The following is a 22,312-nucleotide window of genomic DNA, read 5'->3' on the forward strand; positions in this document are numbered from 1 at the left end:
TGCATCACACAACACTTTCAGTCACCTTGTCTGAAGGACAACTGGATAAACAGGTTAATGTCAAGCCCTGCATTCTTTTTTCCCCAAAAGTCTCATGGAATGTAGGCCTACATTGAACACCACACAGTGGCTGCTACTGTAGGCTGAATGATTTCCATGTTAAAATGTTATGGGATGCATTTTCTCCATTATTTTTGATGCTATGGTAGGCCTACATCATGATGAAATAGCCATGGTCACTGTTAAAACTGTAACTTAAAGCGGGTACAGCCTCAGTGTTCACAGTAAACGCGCACTGGAAGTTGAACAGAATTTTCACAACGTTCAAGTTTGCACTCGGCATACCTGAAATTTGCTCAGTGCCGGAAAACAATTGAGGGAACATTGGACACACCTAGGGTTGTGGCGGTCACGAAATTTGGTCAGCTGGTGATTGTCAAGCAAATAACTGTCGGTCTCACGGTAATTGACCGTTAATTGACAAACACATTTAGCATCTCCTGGTTTCCACACAGCCTGCAAGCCATTTTAAAAAGTACAATAAATCCATGTAATATAGCTACACCTTCACAATAAATCCATGTAATAAAGCCTACACCTTCACAATAAATCCATGTAATATAGTCTACACCTACACAATAAATCCATGTAATATAGTCTACACCTGCACAATAAATCCATGTAATATAGTCTACACCTGCACAATAAATCCATGTAATATAGTCTACACCTGCACAATAAATCCATGTAATATAGCCTACACCTACACAAAAATCCATGTAATATAGCCTACACCTACACAAAAATCCATGTAATATAGCCTACACCTACACAAAAATCCATGTAATATAGCCTACACCTACACAATAAATCCATGTAATATAGCCTACACCTTCACAATAAATCCATGTAATATAGCCTACACCTACACAATAAATCCATGTAACATAGCCTACACCACCACAATAAATCCATGTAATATAGCCTACACCACCACAATAAATCCATGTAATATAGTCTACACATTCACAATAAATCCATGTAATATAGCCTACACCCACACAATAAATCCATGTAATATAGCCTACACCTTCACAATAAATCCATGTAATATAGTCTACACCTACACAATAAATCCATTATTTATTTTAGACAGTTCTAAAGAAGCATGATATGACGAAAATGTAGTCTAATTCAGAAGAAAAGAATAGCATACTCTGAGTTGTCCTTATGTTAGGTCTTGATGTGGGCTACACTAGTTCATTTAGCAGACAAGATTTGCTTATAATTCCATGGCATTTTTTTATAGTATGAAGAATACAATTGAACAAAGCGGAATAAAATATAAATATTTTCTCCAAACGATTTGAGGGAGTGTGCATATGCGCCTATTCTGTGTTGAGGTGTTAACAAAGAAATAGGTACTCCTATATGCTTAATATAGAGTTATTAATGTAACTTTAGTTGTTCTACAAACGCTGGGCTATATTTAAAAAAAAAATGTAATACATTGTAAGGCTGCATGATTAGACAAATGATGATTTGAAAAAAGTTGCTTGAAAGGCATGATCTCTGCTTTGTTTTTCTGAACAGGCTTTTTGTGCAGGCTGTACACACCACAATAGTCTCTCATTCACAATTTGACAAGCACATAATAATGCCTCGAATTTCACAGCAGCATCCCCTTTGTGGCCGTAATGCATCCTAAAAAAATCCATGCCTTTTGCGGGCCGGAGTGCTGCGTTGTTCCCTTCTCCCTGAGTCTTCTGCGCAATCCGATGTGCCTCTCACTCACATGGCTCTCCGTCACATGATCTGATCTTTCTCACAGGCTACAAGTGAAGACAGACACATCGGGAACGCAACTACGCACGTCCTTATCCAATTCCGAGGTGCATATTGAAGATAATAGAATAACTGCCCTCATTTACTTTGTCAGCCAACAAGATGAGTAGGCCTAACGAACGGCAAAAGCACTAGCCTATGTCAATCTACTATCCCCCATAGCACAAAAGTCGACCTATTCTATTTTGTGTAATAAATAAATATTCCAAACATAGTATTAGACAGTTGTGGGATGCGATAGATCCCACATTAATATAACCAATAGCATCAAAAAAACGTTTTATGCAATGTGGCTAATGCAACGGATCAGAACATTTAGCTTAAAATGTTGATAAACTATTAGGCTAATTCTTCACATTAAAAGCGCAGCAATGCGCACATGGTAGTAGGCTATAAGTGCAAATTTTCCATTAGCGGGAAAACACCATTATCAAAAGTGACCGCAAAATGCAAATATGCATGTAATGCTTTTATTATAAAAGGTGCATTTTTATGCTGAAAATTATCTTCCCCAAACTTGAAACTCACACGTTAGGCTCTACACCCCTTGTAAAGCAGATTAACGTGCATAATTTTAAGAAGTTATTTGGCCACTTTAGTTGTGATACAAACCTTTAAAACATTTGGCCTGTGGGCTAGGCTACATGAGGTTTGCGACTATGATTAGAAAAAGTCACAAAAAAAGGCATTGATTCTTATGCTGGGCATCATTTACAAGTGATAATATATCATATCAGTAATAGGCTAATATTGTCACCCATCAGACTATTCTTGATTTAATATTGTCTTTACATATACTAAATAATACATGTGTGACATTTGTTTCGATATAGAATAGACCATTATCACGCACAGGGGCAGCGGGGAAAAAATACATGTCATCTATGCACTTAAAATGCGAATGGAGGATGCTTTCCCCCATGTTTTATTTGATTTTCTATACCATTTGCATTGATGTCAGAGTGATTAGAGGGCCAATAGAGTGCTGAGTACCAGGCAGTTAGCAAGTTTGAAGGGCTACTAATGACCATCAGCAGCATCAGAGCTTGGAGAAGCCTAATTACCGTGACTAAATGTAGAATTTGACTGCCTTCATGACTTGTGACCGCCGGTGTGGCGGTAATAGTCACCACAACAGCCCTAGACACACCCTTTGTGTTTTAATAAAATCAACATTGAGCTTGTCTGACGCTTTAAGCCCACTGTTTGATGAAATAAGACACAAATGACTAAAGAGGGAGCCGGAGATTAAGATAACCAGAAGAAGAAAAAAAAATCTTAGCCTGACCCGACCATCCTCTTCCCGCTCCTACTGGCTTTTGCAGATTCTGCCGTGACTGCAACCTTTCTCATGTGGAATGCCAATTTATCTTACCATTTAGTACCATGCCAACTACGTAAAAATAGCCTACACAGCCAACAAATAAGCCATTTTTAAATACATTGAGGAACTATTGTCATTCTCAATGGATGTAAAAACAGACTTCGCTTGTTTGCTGTTTGAGGTGAGGAAAACATTACTTTGAGAAGCTCCACAGCTCATTACTGGTGGTTTATTAAGCCAATCAGAATTACTATCAGATCCCCAAATTGGCACATTTATATGCCTACATTAGTGCGCAGGCCAGGTAGCCTATAGGCCTAGTTCTTTGGGTAATCAACATTGACAGGAGCACTCCAAACAAAAGACAATGACTAAATTGACAACTTGTAAGTGGAATGAAATGAACCAAAAAGTGTTTCTCACAAGTGTAGCATAGGTTGTGCACTCTGGAAACAACATGTCCACTCCGACAATGCGAACAGCAAAAGACTGGAATAGTTGAGTGCATAATTATTGAGTGCATAATTGGCGGGAGAGAGTGCATTCTGGACAGAGATGTGCATCTTAGCCACACTACCCTTCTTCTTGGACTGTACCATCCCCACGGCCTCTGCAATCGATTAGTTCACCTAGATGGGTGCGTGTCTAGTAAGACAAGTGTCTAGTATGCCATAAAAAATACAAATAATAAAACAAATAATATAATATACATTTGCTACTGCTCGACAAAAAAAGAAATCTTGGCCGACCAACAGCGTATCAACCAAACAAATGGACCAGTTGACTTATTGGGGTCAGCATGCATTCAGTTGTACAACTAACTAGGTATCCCCCTTTCTCTTAACAAATCAGACATTGAATATCTCTTTAAGCATGGTCTATTTAAGTGATAATGCCCTCGAATATGGTGTTTGGAGGATATATTGGCATGGTGGTTGTTAAGCCCGAGACAAAGTCGAGTCCTGGCAAACCGTGCCAATATATCCTCTAAACACCATCTTCGAGGGCATTATCACTTTTATACAACGGTTTACCAACATATTCAAATAATGACTGACATATTTTCATTAAAAACGTTATTTTTATGAATTTATTCATACTATTTCATCCTTCAACAAGATATAGTCCCGAAACAAATCTAGGGTTGCTACCCAAGCCGGCTGGTCGTTCGTTCTATTTGTTTGGTTGCCAGAGACATGACCCAGTCTTTCAGTCTTTTGACCCAGTCGTTCGTTCTAAATGTTCCATTTCCATACTGGCTGGCAACGTTCTTATCCCTTGCTTGCTAGCTAGCCAAATTACGGCTAACTTACAGTCACATCAAACAATGCAGACAGATTAACAACAGTAGCTGCATTTGTTTAAGCTGTTTTCAAGTGACATTTATTTGGATACATCCATAAAAATTAGCTAATGAGGCACGATTTCGCCTGGCATAGAAAATATGGTCTCTCGTTATTCAGAGGAGCTAGCCAACAACACACCTAAACACAATAACTTCAAACTGAAGCTGGAAAGACCGCAAACTAGCTGACCTTCGTTTATGTTCTACCTTTTATCAATTGACATTTCTTTGTATATATCCATAAATATGATGCCAGCTTATTCATGATTTCGACTGGCTGAGAAACGCTGCCTGCTTGTGTCTCGTTTCTTCTCCCGACACGTTTATTACTATGGAACAGCTGGAGATCGAATTGGAATATTGAAACAATGTTGCAAATGTCAGAGAGACAGACAGCAAGGTTATACAAATCTCTGCTGTTGAAAACGAAATGTTAGTCTAAAAGAAATGTGAGATAATGTCTAGATACTTTTTATAGTGGAAATCAAGTTTATAAATTGCCTGGCTGGGCTGATGAGACAGTGGATTGCGCAGTCAGATGGAAGAGTAAATAGGCATTTTAAAGTCATAGATTTAGCCGGTGGTAACTTGTGGAATAGACACTGGCTGGAATGTGGTTTTAACCAATCAGCATTCACTATTAGAACCACCCGTTGTATAATTAATAATTATGCTGTGCATTATGTATTAAACCACCCAGACACCTCAAAGATAGTCATCCTTCTGAACTGAGCTGCAGGACAGGAAGGAAACTGCTCAGGGAATGATACCATGAGGCCATTGGTGATTTTAAAACAGATACAACGTTCAATGACTGATGGGAGAAACCTGAGGATGGATCAACATTGTAATAACTACACAATAAATGACCTAAATGACAGAGTGAAAAGAAGAACACAAACATACAAAATAAATATATTCCAAAACATGCATATTGTATGCAACAAGCACTAAAGTAATACTGAAAAAAAACATGGCAAATGAATACACGTTTTGGCCTTTGGGCAAATCCAACACCACACATCACTGAGTAACTGCCTCCTTATTTTCAAGCATGGTGGTGGCTGCATCATGGTATGAGTATGCTTGACATCAGCAAATACTGGGGAGTTTTTCCAGGATTAAAATAAACGGGATGGTGCTATGCACAGGCATAATCCTAAAGCAAAACCTACTTCAGTCTGCTTTCCACTAGACACTGGGAGAGGTCACCTTTCAGCAGGACAATAACCTACAACACAAGGCCAAATCTTCACTGACTTACCAAGAAGTCAGTGAATGTTCCTACTGTAAGTGGCCAAGTTTTTACTTAAATCTGCTAGAAATACTATGGCAAGACCTGAAAATTGCTGTCTGGCCATGATCCCCAACAGCATGACAGAGCTTGAAGAATTTTAAAAGAATAATAGGCAAATATTGCACAATCCAGGTGTGCAAAGCTCTTAGAGACTTACCAAAGGAGACTCAAAGCTGTAATTGCTGCCAAAGGTGATTCTAACATGTATGGGCTCAGGGAGCTGAATAGTTATGCAATGACTATATTTTAGTTATTTTATTAATTTACAAAAAATATATATAATTCTTCTTCCACTTTGACAGGAGTATTTTGTGTAGATTATTGACAACAAAATGGAAATTAAATAAATGTTAATCCAACTTTGTAACAAAATTAAATCCAAGAGATGTGAATACTTTTGCAAGGCACTGTAGTTCCCATTCACTCATACTGACATTCTATTGTATTTTTCAATACATACACAATCACACAATGTAACCCTTGTCTTTTGTTGAGTCCTAGACCAATATCTAAAAACAGGGATAATTTAAAACCCACAACCGTGCAGAAATAGTCACAGCAGCTGCTCTTGCTTCGTCATTTCGAGGTTCGGATGGGTAGAATAATATTCATTAGATTAATAAAAGACTGAGGTCATCCCTCAATTCTGCATTCTGCTATCTTTTTCACTCAAAACATCACACCACCATGGGATCGTTGGGAGCAGTGCATTGTGGTCTAGCTGGCACAGAGGCCACTGTAGCAGGGAGGGACTAGTATAGAGTGATAAGAATTGTAAGGGGTGAGTCACATGTAAAAGCAGAGGAGAAGAGACAAGGGAAGTATGATATAAAGAAGTATTGTGACAAAAACCCAGAGGCAGACAGAGACATGAGGTTACACCATAATTATGATGATTTAAAAGACATTAGCTCCTATTTGAAATTAAATATTTTCTCACTGTGGATAAACATGTCATTACTTCTTCTGTGTGCTACCTGGTTCTGAGTGGTGTTGTTGGCTGGTGCAGCGAAGGCGTCAAAGAACGATAGGTCTGGGGCGTGGGCAGCTACTGGGGCAGCTACATGTCCTACATTTCCCCCTCCTCCTGGGAGCTGCAGACAGAAGAGAAGTGACAAAGGAGAGAGACAGAGAGAGAGAGACAAACATATTTACAAACAACCACATTTTACACCCTCAAGTTCTAAGCTCAAGTTATGGTTGATTTATAGGAGGTTGAGTAGCTAACCACCTGGGAGGCCACTGAAATGGTATAGTGAAACTAATTGAGTAGCCATACACTGATAAACAAAAACAAATCCTAACTAACTCTTTAGACTCAGCAGAAGTAGCCCTGTTTTGTATACACCTCCCCCCAGATTGTAGCCTGGTGTACGGAGATAGATACCACTTGCTTTAGAGACACAGTGAACTTTAGTCCTGCTGTTTTCACTGAAGAGAACAATAACAGCATGTGGATATCAGTTGTCAATGGGAATATTATGATCCTGTGTGGAACCAAAACTGTCTAGGACAGCTGGGGAGGTAACTAAGGGTGAAATAGCTGGTGGGAGTCTGCCCAATAGTAACAAACACGCACTTCCATCTTGTGAATAAAGAAAGTAAGCACTGAGCAGTTAGGGTGATGTGTTTTTACTGGTCCTCCAAACACACACACACACACACACACACACACACACACACACACACACACACACACACACACACACACACACACACACACACACACACACACACACACACACACACACACACACACACACACACACACACACACACACACACAGAGCGTGATCTGTTAATGCTGTGACTACTCGGTGCTGTTTGGAGTAAGACTAAACTGTTTAGCAGACCTCTCCTCTCTCTGCCATCGACTGACTGGACAGAACTCACATCTCTGTCTTTAAGAAGACCACAGAGTGACTCACCCCATACTGAGGTTGATTCTGGATCACAGAAACACACCACTCAGAAGGGTCCCTACACCACTGCATTACATAAACATAGTGATACAACCCCCAGTCCTGAAGGAGGTATATCCTGTCCTGGTTTCCTAAAAACAGAGAAACTTGGCGAGTGCTGCCTTTTCCTTGACCCCCTTCCACAACCCTGAGCCCATTCCCATTGAAAATCCCAGTAACACTACACAAGCTGCTTATCCATGTGTAGTAACACTGTAGTTAAACTACTAACAGGTTCAGGCTACAAGGTGATTGCAGCTGGTAAAAAAAATAGTTAATTATAATTAAAGTTAATTATACATAGAATATTTTAAAAACGGTGAAACAATATATGAGAAGGAATAAGACATTGATATAAAGTGTAAATGAAGCTAGTTCCATCAACAACACTCCAAGCCACTCCCTAACCTCAATGTAGTCTTCTGGCACTAGTCCAACCTCTCCTCTGGAATTCTGTGCTTCTATCCAGCCTCCTCCAACACCCTGAAACAAAACACACCAACAAGAGAGACTGTGATTGGCTTTGTGAGAAGAAAGTGGGTTTCATGATATGACGTGATTGGCTGATGACAGATTTCAAATCAAATCAAATCAAATCTTATTAGTCACATACACATGGTTAGCAGATGTTAATGCGAGTGTAGCGAAATGCTTGTGCTTCTAGTTCCGACAATGCAGTAATAACCAACAAGTAATCTAACCTAACAATTCCACAACTACTACCTTATACACACACACAAGTGTAAAGGGATAAAGAATATGTACATAAAGATATATGAATGAGTGGTGGTACAGAACGGCATGGCAAGATGCAGTAGATGGTATAGAGTACGGTATATACATATGAGATGAGTACTGTAGCGTATGTAAACATAAAGTGGCATAGTTTAAAGTGGCTAGTGGTACATGTATTACATAAGATGGCAAGATGCAGTAGATGATATAGAGTACAGTATATACATATGAGATGGGTAATGTAGGGTATGTAAACATTATATTAAGTGGCATTGTTTAAAGTGGCTAGTGGTACATTTTTACATAATTTCCATCAATTCCCATTTTTAAAGTGGCTGGAGTTGAGTCAGTATGTTGGCAGCGGCCGCTAAATGTTAGTGGTGGCTGTTTAACAGTCTGATGGCCTTGAGATAGAAGCTGTTTTTCAGTCTCTCGGTCCCTGCTTTGATGCACCTGTACTGACCTCGCCTTCTGGATGATAGCGGGGTGAACAGGCAGTGGCTTGGGTGGTTGTTGTCCTTGATGATCTTTATGGCCTTCCTGTGACATCGGGTGGTGTAGGTGTCCTGGAGGGCAGGTAGTTTGCCCCCGGTGGTGCGTTCTGCAGACCTCACTACCCTCTGGAGAGCCTTACGGTTGTGGGCGGAGCAGTTGCCGTACCAGGCGGTGATACAGCCCGACAGGATGCTCTCGATTGTGCATCTGTAGAAGTTTGTGAGTGCTTTTGGTGACAAGCCGAATTTCTTCAGCCTCCTGAGGTTGAAGAGGCGCTGCTGCGCCTTCTTCACAACGCTGTCTGTGTGGGTGGACCAATTCAATTTGTCCGTGATGTGTACACCGAGGAACTTAAAACTTTCCACCTTCTCCACTACTGACCCGTCGATGTGGATAGGGGGGTGCTCCCTCTGCTGTTTCCTGAAGTCCACAATCATCTCCTTTGTTTTGTTGACGTTGAGTGTGAGGTTATTTTCCTGACACCACACTCCGAGGGCCCTCACCTCCTCCCTGTAGGCCGTCTCGTCGTTGTTGGTAATCAAGCCTACCACTGTAGTGTCATCCGCAAACTTGATGATTGAGTTGGAGGCGTGCATGGCCACGCAATCGTGGGTGAACAGGGAGTACAGGAGAGGGCTCAGAACGCACCCTTGTGGGGCCCCAGTGTTGAGGATCAGCGGGGTGGAGATGTTGTTACCTACCCTCACCACCTGGGGGCGGCCCGTCAGGAAGTCCAGGACCCAGTTGCACAGGGCGGGGTCGAGACCCAGGGTCTCGAGCTTGATGACGAGTTTGGAGGGTACTATGGTGTTAAATGCTGAGCTGTAATCGATGAACAGCATTCTCACATGGGTATTCCTCTTGTCCAGATGGGTTAGGGCAGTGTGCAGTGTGGTTGCGATTGCGTCGTCTGTGGACCTATTGGGTCGGTAAGCAAATTGGAGTGGGTCTAGGGTGTCCGGTAGGGTGGAGGTGATATGGTCCTTGACTAGTCTCTCAAAGCACTTCATGATGACGGAAGTGAGTGCTACGGGGCGGTAGTCGTTTAGCTCAGTTACCTTAGCTTTCTTGGGAACAGGAACAATGGTGGCCCTCTTGAAGCATGTGGGAACAGCAGACTGGGATAAGGATTGATTGAATATGTCCGTAAACACACCAGCCAGCTGGTCTGCGCATGCTCTGAGGACGCGGCTGGGAATGCCGTCTGGGCCTGCAGCCTTGCGAGGGTTAACACGTTTAAATGTTTTACTCACCTCGGCTGCAGTGAAGGAGAGCCCGCAGGTTTTGGTAGGGGGCCGTGTCAGTGGCACTGTATTGTCCTCAAAGCGGGCAAAAAAGTTGTTTAGCCTGTCTGGGAGCAAGACATCCTGGTCCGCGACGGGGCTGGTTTTCTTTTTGTAATCTGTGATTGACTGTAGACCCTGCCACATACCTCTTGTGTCTGAGCTGTTGAATTGCGACTCGATTTTGTCTCTGTACTGGGACTTAGCCTGTTTGATTGCCTTGCGGAGAGAATAGCTACACTGTTTGTATTCGGTCATGCTTCCGGTCACCTTGCCCTGGTTAAAAGCAGTGGTTCGTGCTTTCAGTTTCACGCGAATGCTGCCGTCAATCCACGGTTTCTGGTTTGGGAATGTTTTAATCGTTGCTGTGGGTACGACATCGTCAATGCACTTCCTAATGAACTCGCTCACCGAATCAGCATATTCGTCAATATTGTTGTTGGACGCAATGCGGAACATATTCCAATCCGCGTGATCGAAGCAGTCTTGAAGCGTGGATTCAGATTGGTCGGACCAGCGTTGAACAGACCTGAGCGCGGGAGCTTGTTGTTTTAGTTTCTGTTTGTAGGCTGGAATCAACAAAATGGAGTCGTGGTCAGCTTTTCCGAAAGGGGGGCGGGGGAGGGCCTTATATGCGTCGCGGAAATTAGTATAACAATGATCTAGGGTTTTCCCAGCCCTGGTAGCACAATCGATATGCTGATAGAATTTAGGGAGTTTTGTTTTTAGATTAGCCTTGTTAAAATCCCCAGCTACGATGAATGCAGCCTCAGGGTGTGTGGTTTCCAGTTTACAAAGAGTCAGATAAAGTTCGTTCAGGGCCATCGATGTGTCTGCTTGGGGGGGAATATATACGGCTGTGATTATGATTGAAGAGAATTCCCTTGGTAGATAATGCGGTCGACATTTGATTGTGAGGAGTTCTAGATCAGGTGAACAGAATGACTTGAGTTCCTGTGTGTTGTTATGATGATCACACCACGTCTCGTTAATCATAAGGCATACCCCCCCGCCCCTCTTCTTACCAGAAAGATGTTTGTTTCTGTCGGCGCGATGCATGAAGAAACCAGCTGGCTGCACCGACTCCGTTAGCGTCTCTTGAGTTAGCCATGTTTCCGTGAAGCAGAGCACGTTGCAATCCCTGATGTCTCTCTGGAATGCTACCCGTGCTCGGATTTCATCAACCTTATTGTCAAGAGACTGGACATTGGCGAGTAGTATGCTAGGGAGTGGAGCGCGATGTGCCCGTCTCCGAAGCCTGACCACGAGACCGCCTCGTTTGCCCCTTTTACGGCGTCGCACAGGGTCGCCGGCTGGGATCAGATCCATTGTATTGGGTGGAAGGCAAAACACTGGATCCGTTTCGGGAAAGTCATATTCCTGGTAGGAACGATGATGAGTTGACGTTAATCGTATATTCAGTAGTTCCTCCCGACTGTATGTAATGAAACCTAAGATTACCTGGGGTACCGATGTAAGAAATAACACATCAAAAAGCAAAATACTGCATATTTTCCAAGGAACGCGAAGCGAGGCGGCCATCTCTTTCCGGCGCCGGATGTTGGATTTGATGATGATACAGTTACAGTCACTGCAGTGACCTTTGAACTGCCGTCCCCACATGATAACAGTGACATCACGTTGGCTCATACTACAGAGAGGAGCTTTTATTGTCTATGTGATCATGTGAGATATTGATCATGTGACTTTACAGGGCTGATGTAATTCCAACAGGACACAGAATATAGGTGAGCCAGCAAAACATGATATTTTTATACTCACATAAATGCACAGAGAACTGATGATGTGCGTAGTGTGGTGTCAGGGGGAAAGATGAGAGAAAGTTAGATGGGGGGTAAGAGCGCGCACGAGAGAAAGGGGGTTCGAGAGAAAAAGATACTGTATGAGGACAAAAATAGGAGACAGATGGAGAGATATGTGGAAGAGAAAGAGAGCGATAGAAAAAGAGATGGGTAACGATAGGTATAGAAAGAGAGAAACGGGGTAATGAAGGGGGGGTCAGTCACGTGCTCACCTGATTGGTGATAGTGACTGTCTCTCCCTCTCTCACGGTCAGCTCGTTGTTTCCAGGCTCAGCAGTGAAGTCATACAAAACCTGTACCTGAGAGAAACACAACAAGAGTCAACACAATCAGGGCCAGGGCAATCAGGCCAAACACAGACACACATCATCGTTTATCTGCTGAGGAGTGGATTGAGGAAATCTCAACCTCAAACAAGCTGAACTAGTTCTGCTGCCAAGGACTTCTGCTGTGCTGACTCGACCTCAGCACCTGTATATACATCTCAAACACAGAGCTTGAACCCTGATAGGCCCATTTCGATGGCCTTAACTCACCCTAGTGACTCAGTCCACTAGACCAGTGGTTCTCAAACTGTGGGGGTGGGGGTTTATATACTTACTCTTGAAAGTTGTAATAGTAGAATGCACAAGGTGCAATTTCTAAATTGGGTAGTGCATAATCAGTTCCTCTTGTCATGTCAGTCATTGCATACTTATATATTTAGAGATATTTATAACTTGTCAGAAATGTCCAGGTCAACTAGCCCATGTTAATGTTATTTAGCTATGATTTTTTGCCCATAGATTGTTGTAATGTTTGAGTCACTCAAATGTCACATGAATACACATTAGACTTGGCAAAATGTGCAGAATTAGCTTAAAATTTTTAAAATGTTCTATGCACCCCATGACAAAATGTAAAGGAAATAAGCTTTAAACCTGCTAAATGTTCTCTCTGCCAACAAGAGGGGTGTGAACAGTTTGTGAGATAAACAGAGCTTGTGCCCATAGAAATAAGCGCGTGTGCAGGGGGGATCTGACAGTGGGAACAGTGCTCTTGACAAGGGGCTCCTTCAAGAAACAGTAACCCCCCCCCAATTCCCTCTACGCCTCTCTAAGAGGGAAGTGAGAAAGAAACAAGTGATCATATCACTCCAAGATTAACCTCTTTCACTTCTTCACTGACGCTGTTTTTAGACAGCTCAGCTTGACCTCTGCACAGATTGGTCTATTGGTAACCCCAAGGCTACAGCAGTAACTACAAAGAACGTTGTAGCATTTCAGTATGAATGGCCTCTGGGAGAGTTAGGAAGCCATAGCTAGGGCCAAGAGTTATTCTTGGTTAGATCACATGGTCAGGGAAACCTCCTGGCCTATGCTATGTACAGAAGATAAAAGAGGGGATGAGAGTCTCGGACAGAAGAGGGAATGCTATTGTCATAATGGTGTAGAATTCACAGAGCTACGTCAGTGCTTGGGCAGCTAGCGTATCGCTTAGACAGACTAAGGAAATGTCTGTGGGCAATTCCACGGTAACGGAATTAGACTGACTCAGTTTTTTCACTTTAAAATGTAAAATAAAATAAAAATAAAACATTGATTCCAAAGTTCAACAACTTAATAACTTCCACAGAAAATGTTAGAAAAACTAATTTAGTGGAAGAACTGTGCCAACGCAAACTTTGGTAATGGAATTACGGTAAAATCTCCATCAGGTTTTAATGGGACCAGATTTTTGATGTACTCTAAATTAAGATTCAAAGATGTCTGCAGAAAGAATGATGTGTCAGCAATGACATGGCACCTTGAGTAAAAAAATATATATTTTGGTTATTGAACTACAGTAAGTGAAGTGGATTTACACCCTGCAACAGAATTATGGTAACGGAATTACATCATGGGTCCCTGATCTGTAACTTTGGACATCACAGCCCAGTGCAGCGGAGCACAGTAGAGTGCAGTACAATACAGCAGAGTAGGGTAGAGTTCAGTACAGTAGAGCATAGTTCAATACAGTCCAATATACTGTACTATACCACATTGGACTGTACTCTACTCACTATACTGTATTGCTGTGCCCTACTCACTATTGTACAGTACTGTAATGTACTCAGTACTGTATTTGACAGTGCTCTATTGACAGTATTGTACTCAATACTGTACTCTACTCACTGTACTGTCCAAACTTGTGAAACATATAGTACCAGTCAAAAGTTTGGACACACCTACTCATTCAAGGGTTTTTCTTTATTTTTACTATATTCTACATTGTAGAATAATAGTGAAGACATCAAAACTATGAAATGACACATATGGAATCATGTTATTTATTTAACCTTTATTTAAAAAGGCAAGTCAGTTAAGAACTAATTCTTATTTACAATGACCCTAACAACCCTGGGCCAATTGTGTGACACCCTATGGGACTCCCAATCCCAGCCGGTTGTGATACAGCCTGGAATCGAACCAGGGTCTGTAGTGACGCCCACATGTAGTAAACGAAAAAAGTGTTACATGAAAATATATGTTAGATTCTTCAAAGTAGCCACCCTTTGCCCTGATGACAGCTTTGCACACTCTTAACTTTTACTGCCTCAGAAACCCGGATCCGGGAGCACCCCCCACCCCCCACACACTGATTAGCATAGATAGCATAGCTTCAGAAGTAGATAGTAGCATCTAAATATCATTAAATCACAAGTCCAAGACACCAGATGAAAGATACAGATCTTGTGAATAAAGCCACCATTTCAGATTTTTAAAATGTTTTACAGGGAAGACAAAATATGTAAATCTATTAGCTAAACACGTTAGCAAAATACACCACTATTCTAACTCCATCAGTTTCTTACTCCTTCAGGTGCTATCACCAATTCGGCTCAACTAAGATATTGATAGCCAATAACCTATAAAAAAAACCATCAGATGACAGTCTGATAACATATTCATGGTATAGGATAGTTTTTGTTAGAAAAAAGTGCATATTTCAGGTAGAAATCACAGTTTACAATTGCACCGACCATCACAAATCCACTAGAATTACTAGATAGAGCAACGTGTATGACCAATTTACTCATCATAAAACATTTCATAAGAATAGACAAAGCATAGCAATGGAAAGACCCAGATCTTGTGATTCCAGACAATATTTCAGATTTTCTAAGCGTTTTACAGCGAAAACACAATAAATCGATAAGTTAGCATACCACATGTGAAAACGTTACCAGAGCATCGATTCCAGGCAAAGAGCGCTATAACGTAATCACCGCCAAAAGATATTAATTTTTTCACTAACCTTCTCAGAATTCTTCCGATGACACTCCTGTAACATCATTTTACAACATACATATACAGTTTGTTCGAAAAGGTGCATATTTAGCCATACAAAACCGTGGTTACACAATGAAAATACTAGGAAATCAAGCCTCAATATGTCTGACGTCATCTATCAGAGTGATCTAGTTTAATTAAAAGCTAATCATATACTTGACTAAAAAATACAGGGTTGACAGGAATCGAAAGACAAATTAGTTCTTAATGCAACCGCTGATTTACATTTTTAAAATTATCCTTACTTTTCAATACAGGGTTGGCCAAGTGAAGCTATACCAAACAAAATGGCGATGTATGCGTTTAAAATATTTCGACAGAAACACGGTTTATCATATTAAATATTGCTTACTTTGAGCTGATCTTCCATCATATTCTTGGGCAATGTATCCTTTCTATGTTATAAACGTCTTTTGGTCGATAGATGTCCTCTGTCCTTCGAAATGTCCACTAACAACGACCGAGACCGCGAAACGTTCCCAAAGCTAGAAAGTGCACGACAAATAAATTCCTCAGAATCGCACTAAACGGATATAAATTGCTATAAAACGGTTAAAATTCACTACCTTATGATGTTTTTAACAACTATAACGACTGAAAACATGACCGGAGAAATACTGCTGGTTAGAAAACGATTTGGAACGAGGCAGGTCCGATGGCCTTCACGCTTGAGGCGCACGTTGAGAAAGAGGGGTCTCTGTACATTTTTGTCATTTATAATGGCTCTGAACGTCCCATAGACTTCATTGAAAACGTGATGACGTACAGACACCCAGAGGAAGACGTAGGTAGTGTCGGTTTCTTCATAGCATTCACTGTGGCCTTATAAACAGACCCCAGATCAGAGGTAAAAATTTCTGAAATCTGAACCCTGTCATGAAAAGTGCTGTAGAAATTGTTCTGTACCACTCAGAGACAAAATTTCAACTCCTATAGAAACTATAGACTGTTTTCTATCCAATAATAACAATAATATGCATATTGTACGATCAAGAATTGAGTACGAGGCAGTTTAATTTGGAAATGTAAAAAAAAAAATAATGCTAACAGCTCCCCCTATTGACAAAAGGTTAACCAGCTTCACCTGGAATGCTTTTCCAATAGTCTTGAAGGAGTTCCCACATATGCTGAGCACTTGTTGGCTGCTTTTCCTTCACTCTGCAGTCCAACTCATTCCAAAGTATCTCAATTGGGTTGAGGTCGGGTGATTGTGGAGGCCAGGTCATCTGATGCAGCGCTCCATCACCCTCCTTCTTGGTCAAATAGCCCGTACATAGCCTGGAGGTGTGTTGGGTCATTGTCCTGTTGAAAAATAAATGATAGTCCCACTAAGTGCAAACCAGATGGGATGTCGTATTGCTGCAGAATGCTTTGGAGCCATGTTGGTTACGTGTGCCTTGAATTCTAAATAAATCACTGACAGTGTCACCAGCAAAGCACCCTCACACCTCCTCCACCATCCTTCACGGTGGGAAGCACACATGCAGAGATCCTCCGTTCACCTACTCTGCGTCTCACAAAGACACAGTGGTTGGAACCCAAATTTGAGATTTTTTAGTCATCAGACCAAAGGACATATTTCTACCGGTCTAATGTCCATTGCTAATGTTTCTTGGCCCAAGCAAGTATCTTCTTATTGCTGTCCTTTAGCAGTGGTTTCTTCGCAGCAATTCAACTATGAAGGCCTGATTCACACAGGCTCCTCTGAACAGTTGATGTTGAGACGTGTCTGTTACTCTGTGAAGCATTTCTTTGGGCTGCAATTTCTGAGGCTGGTAACTCTACCAAACTTATCCTCTGCAGCAGAGGTAATTCTGGGTCTTCCTTTCCTGTGGTGGTCCTCATGAGAGACAGTTTTATCATTGCGCTTGAAAGCTTTTTGCGACTGCACTTGAAGAAACGTTCAAAGTTCTTGAAATGATCCGGATTGACTGACCTTCATGTCTTAAAGTAATGATGGACTGTCATTTCTCTTTGCTTATTTGAGCTGTTCTTTCCATAATATGGACTTGGTATTTTACCAAATAGGGCTATCTTCTGTATACCACCCCTAACTTGTCACAACACAACTGTTGGCTCAAACGCATTAAGGAAAGAAATTCCACAAATTAACAAGGCACACTTAATTGAAATGCATTCCAGGTGACTACCTCATGAAGCTGGTTGAGAGAATACCAAGAGTGTGCAAAGGGTGGCTACTTTGAAGAATCTCAAATATATAATATGTTTTGATTTGTTTAACAGTTTTTTGGTTACTACATGATTCCATGTGTTATTTCATAGTTGATGTCGTCACTATTATTCTACAATGTAGAAAATAGTACAAATTAAATAAAAACCCTTGAATGAGTAGGTGTGTCCAGACTTTCGACTGGTGCTGTATTTGAGATTCTTCAAAGAAAACAATTATGAGCTGAACAGTATGCCAATGGAAGGGAGGACAGTACAGGTAACCCAACTGTGGTTTGTGACTATTATGATTTCCCATTGTAGCAAATTCAGTTGCAGTAATTCCGTTACTGATTTTTTGGTAATTCCGTTAACAATTTAGTAATGAATCACTTAATAATTCAAACAAAGAGGAGTAAAATTATCAGTAAAATTTCTATAACTAATTGGTAGGTCTACTATTACAGTGCCTTCATTAAGTCTTCCTACCTCTTGACTTGATTCCACATTTTGTTGTGTTACAGCCTGAACTCAAAATTGATTACATTTGAGTTTTTCACCAATATACACACACAATAGCCCATAATGACAGTGAAAACATGTTTTAAAAAATGTTAGCAAATGTATTGAAGATGAAATACAGAATATCTAATTCACATAAGCATGCACAGCCAAGGAAATACTTTGTAGAAGCACCTTTGGTAGCGATTACAGTTGTTAGTCTTTCTGGGTAAGTCTCTAATAGCTTTCAATACCTGGATTGTGCAACATTTCCCATTACTATTTTCAAAATTCTTCAAGCTCTTTCAAATTGGTTGCTGGTCATTGCTAGACAACCATTTATGTCTTGCAATAGATTTTCAAGTAGATTTAAGGAAAATCTGTAACTCGGCCACTCAGGAACATTCACTCTATTCTTGGTAAGCAACTCCAGTGTAGATTTGGCGCACATCTCCCAGTGTCTGGTGGAAAGCACCCTGAACCAGGCTTTCCTATAGGATTTTGCCTGTGCTGAGCTCCCTTCTGTTTCTTTTTTATCCTGAAACCCTCCCCAGTCCTAAACAATTACAAGCATACCCATAACATGATGCAGCCACTATGCTTGAAAATATGCAGAGTGGTACTTGGATTTGCCACAAAACATTACTTTGTATTCTGGACAAAAAGTGAATAGCTTTTTACACCTTTTTTACAATTTTACTTTAGTGCCCTGTTGCAAACAGGATGCATGTTTTGGAATATTTTTATTCTGTACAGGCTTCCTTCTTTTCACTCTGTGAATTAGGTTACTATTGTGGAATAACTGCAATGTTGTTTATCCATCCTCAGTTTTTGGCTATCACAGTCATTAAACCCTGTAACTGTTTTAAAGTCCCCATTGACCTCATAGTGAAATCCCTGAGCGGTTTCCTTCCTCTCCAGCAACTGAATTAGGAATGATGCCTGCATCGTTGTAGTGACTGGGTGTATTGATACACCATCCAAAGTGTAATTAATAACTTCACCATGCTCAAAGGGATATTCAATGTTAGATTTTTTATTTATCTATCAATAGTTGCCCTTCTTTGTGAGGCATTGGAAAACTTCCCTGGTTTTGTGTAGGCCGGTGACAAAAAAAAAAATCTAAATTTGATCAATTTTACATTCAGAATGTGTAACAACAAAATGTGAAAAAAGTCAAGGGGTGTGAATACTTTCTGAAGACACTGTATTTGTTACTTCTATGAACTTTCATTATTGTCCCTCTTCATAAGGGCATGAAATTAGAAAATATTTTAAAGATACAGTATGTGGGTTTTTGGTAACGGAATTTAAAGGCACAAGGCAATAGGTCTTGAATTTACAGAAGGTAAGGAATTTCTCAAAAACAAAATATAAGCGTTGATATTAGTTGACAGCGGTCTTTATCTATTTCTGATACCTTTTAAGACTTTCTGGTAGATGTTTTCTAAGACCCATTTTCCATCTGTTTATCCAGAAATCAAAGCCTTACTTATTCCTCATTTTTAGGATGGAAAATGGTTGAAAACCATATCTATGCCTTCATTTCCCCAAAATATATACTTTCATTTGACACCCAATTTGATATGCTCCTATGAATTTCACATGTTGGTGCTCATGGGTCCTTTTCGATGGAAATGCCCCTGTCTGTCTCGGTCTCTGTCTGTCTGTCTGTTAACACCTTCAGCCTCTGAATAGAGGTCTATTTTAATGTTAGCCTCCCAGCCAACTTCCACGAGACCGGGAGAAGACGGGGGATAGAGAGGGAGAGGAAGAAAGAATGATACCGTAGACAGAGTGAGTCAGTCAGTTTTGGCAGCAATGCAAGTTGTCAGAAGACTTTTGGCTGCTCTTTAGCTCAGTGTCTGGATCTACAGTTAGGCTACACACTGAAGCTGATGGAAGAGAATAGCGTTGGTTAATACAACATTCCTAATGATTCATAGAATGGATTACAATGAGACGAGAGGGTGGAAGCAAATAGCCAACATTCTTTGGAATGTCTGGACAGACCATAAAATGGAATGCAGAACTTAGGCTATATAATAGGATCTATTTGATGTGGCCTTCGTGTAGCCTACATCCTCTTGCTGATGATAAAAGTACAGGAATGGCTGACATGTTTCAGTTGAATACTCCATAGAAAGGCGGATCCAAATAGTCAAGATTCCTTAGAATGTGAAATCAATTTCAATTCTGTCATTCAAACGCTACCCCAAAAGGAAGCACGCAGTCTCAAGAGAAATCACCAAAGATGAACTCAAAAGACAGCATGTTTTATACAACGTACACCTCCATAGAATTCTAGGATGCTCCATTATAGAATGTTAGAGGAGGAAGCCAGTCCATTTCATGCCTAGCCTCATCGTAGCATTTTGCACATAATAATAACAGCTATAGATTACCTAGTACCCTGCATAGTGCAATGTTAGTAGCTTGGTACCTTAGTTATCTTTAGTGGGCTTTTATGTGTATCAATAAGCGTTTAACATTTTCACCCTCTGCCACAAAGTTCTGTGCTCAAAGCACTACACTTCCCAGAGTTCTTAGCGTAAAGAAATGACCCGCACTGGAAGGGTAATAAAATGTCACAAGACACTTTTTAATGATACATATTTTCCATGTTTATATAAAAGTGTTCATAAGCCATTTTGAAGTACGAACAACAGAGAAAATAAAATGTCTTCTCCCCTGTCTTAATACCGGGGAAATAGTTCACAAATGTAACACATTTCGAGGTGAGCGCCAGACTGAAAATAGAACTCTCCCAGCCCTGATATTCTCCTTCTCCGACTAACTCTGGTGCTAAAATAATTTCAAATGGATAGATCGCCAGCTTTCAGAAAAAAACACTTCTGTAAAGATGTCATCCTACCTTGTTTGCCATTGTCGGTGCATTAATCTATCATTACAAAACGGGCCAAGGTTTTCGTGGGTTACAAATCCTCAGCCAGACATTTCCTCGCAGCTCAACTGGGCGAAAACAAGGTACTTCTTGGGGCGAGTCGTCGCAGAACAAATTTTAATACATCACTAAATACAAGATGCCCTTTAACCTCAAACCTGAGAGAGACAGCTAAAATGGTTGAGTGCGAAAAAAATCCGCGACAGTCAATCCCAATTGAGTATATCCAGTCAACACAAATTTGACATTTCTTTATAGCTGAATTGACTCCAGAGCCCGGGGAGCAAGATTCCTGTAGCCTACCGGTAGTAAGAAACCGGAAAGATAGTGGGCTCTGTCCAATGGTTCTCTCAAGACAAGCAGGCCCATAGGCTATGTATATGACAAGTTAGTTGTGTGAGTTTGCAGATCCAGGTCAGGACTCTCCTATCACTAGTAGCCTTGGCCTAGCTAAAAAACAATAATAATAATCAAACGTATAATAATAATAATAATACTAACAACAACAATAATAGTAAGGCCTAATAATAACATAATACTAGCGCTACTACTACGTCTACTTCTAATAATAATAATTTATTTTAATACATTTAGGTATGTTGTCTTTTATTTTGAAATTGTATTTATCATACAGAAGGATCAGTGAATAGCATTAATTGTATGTCAAATTAGATTCAAATAAGAATTGGTTAGTGCCATGATGTTTCAATATAATAATTTAATTGTTACAATGTATCCTTGTGAAAAAGTTTTGACAGTTTGACAGCACATGACATAAAGGTGTGAAGGGCGCTGTTCAAAAGAGGACTAATAAAATCCAATGTCGCCATCTGCTGGACAGAAGTATGGTTAAAGGTCCATAGGCCTAATGAATTTACAGTGTCAGTCCAGTAGAAACCCATTCAAATTGTTTTAAGGTTGACACAGGCGTTTCTTCCTTCCTAGATGAGTTTGCTCAGGAGTTTGTCCCACTGTTTAAAATGATTTTGAGTAATAGTTATAGGTAGATTCTGGAAATGTAATACAAATATTGGGAGGAAAGTAATTTAATAGTTGAATAGTTATTCCTGTTAGAACAAAGGTTCTAGCGATGAACGTAGCCTTAATATGCTTTTGGGAAACTGAGCCCAGTTCAGTTTATGCTTGGTGATGCCACGGGGCGGCTCAACGTTGAGCCCAGTTCAGTTTATGCTTGGTGATGCCACGGGGCGGCTCAACGTTGAGCCCAGTTCAGTTTATGCTTGGTGATGCCACGGGGAGGCTCAACGTTGAGCCCAGTTCAGTTTATGCTTGGTGATGCCACGGGGCGGCTCAACGT

General features: G+C 40.7%; 1 protein-coding gene across 6 annotated transcripts in view; it reads right to left on the minus strand.

Moving 5' to 3' along the window:
• The window catches only part of snx9b (sorting nexin 9b), a 35,500-nt gene extending 14,228 nt beyond the window's left edge, over positions 1 to 21,272 (minus strand). For 5 of the 6 annotated variants that reach the window (XR_011676430.1, XM_071413169.1, XM_071413168.1 and 2 more), the window contains exons 1-4: positions 20,965 to 21,128; positions 12,321 to 12,407; positions 8,181 to 8,255; positions 6,789 to 6,905 (exon numbers count right to left, since the gene is read on the minus strand). Coding sequence is in view for 5 of the 6 variants with exons in the window: in XM_071413169.1 (XP_071269270.1) it covers positions 6,789 to 6,905; positions 8,181 to 8,255; positions 12,321 to 12,407; positions 20,965 to 20,976 (291 nt within the window). In the remaining variant the exon portion in view is untranslated. Of the gene's footprint in view, positions 1 to 6,788; positions 6,906 to 8,180; positions 8,256 to 12,320; positions 12,408 to 20,964 lie in introns of all 6 variants that reach the window. The other variant, XM_071413170.1, reaches the window with a different exon arrangement.
• Between the last annotated feature and the right edge of the window lie 1,040 nt (positions 21,273 to 22,312).

Source organism: Salvelinus alpinus, chromosome 8 (genome assembly GCF_045679555.1).
Source record: "Salvelinus alpinus chromosome 8, SLU_Salpinus.1, whole genome shotgun sequence".
Taxonomy (NCBI): Eukaryota; Metazoa; Chordata; class Actinopteri; order Salmoniformes; family Salmonidae; genus Salvelinus; species Salvelinus alpinus.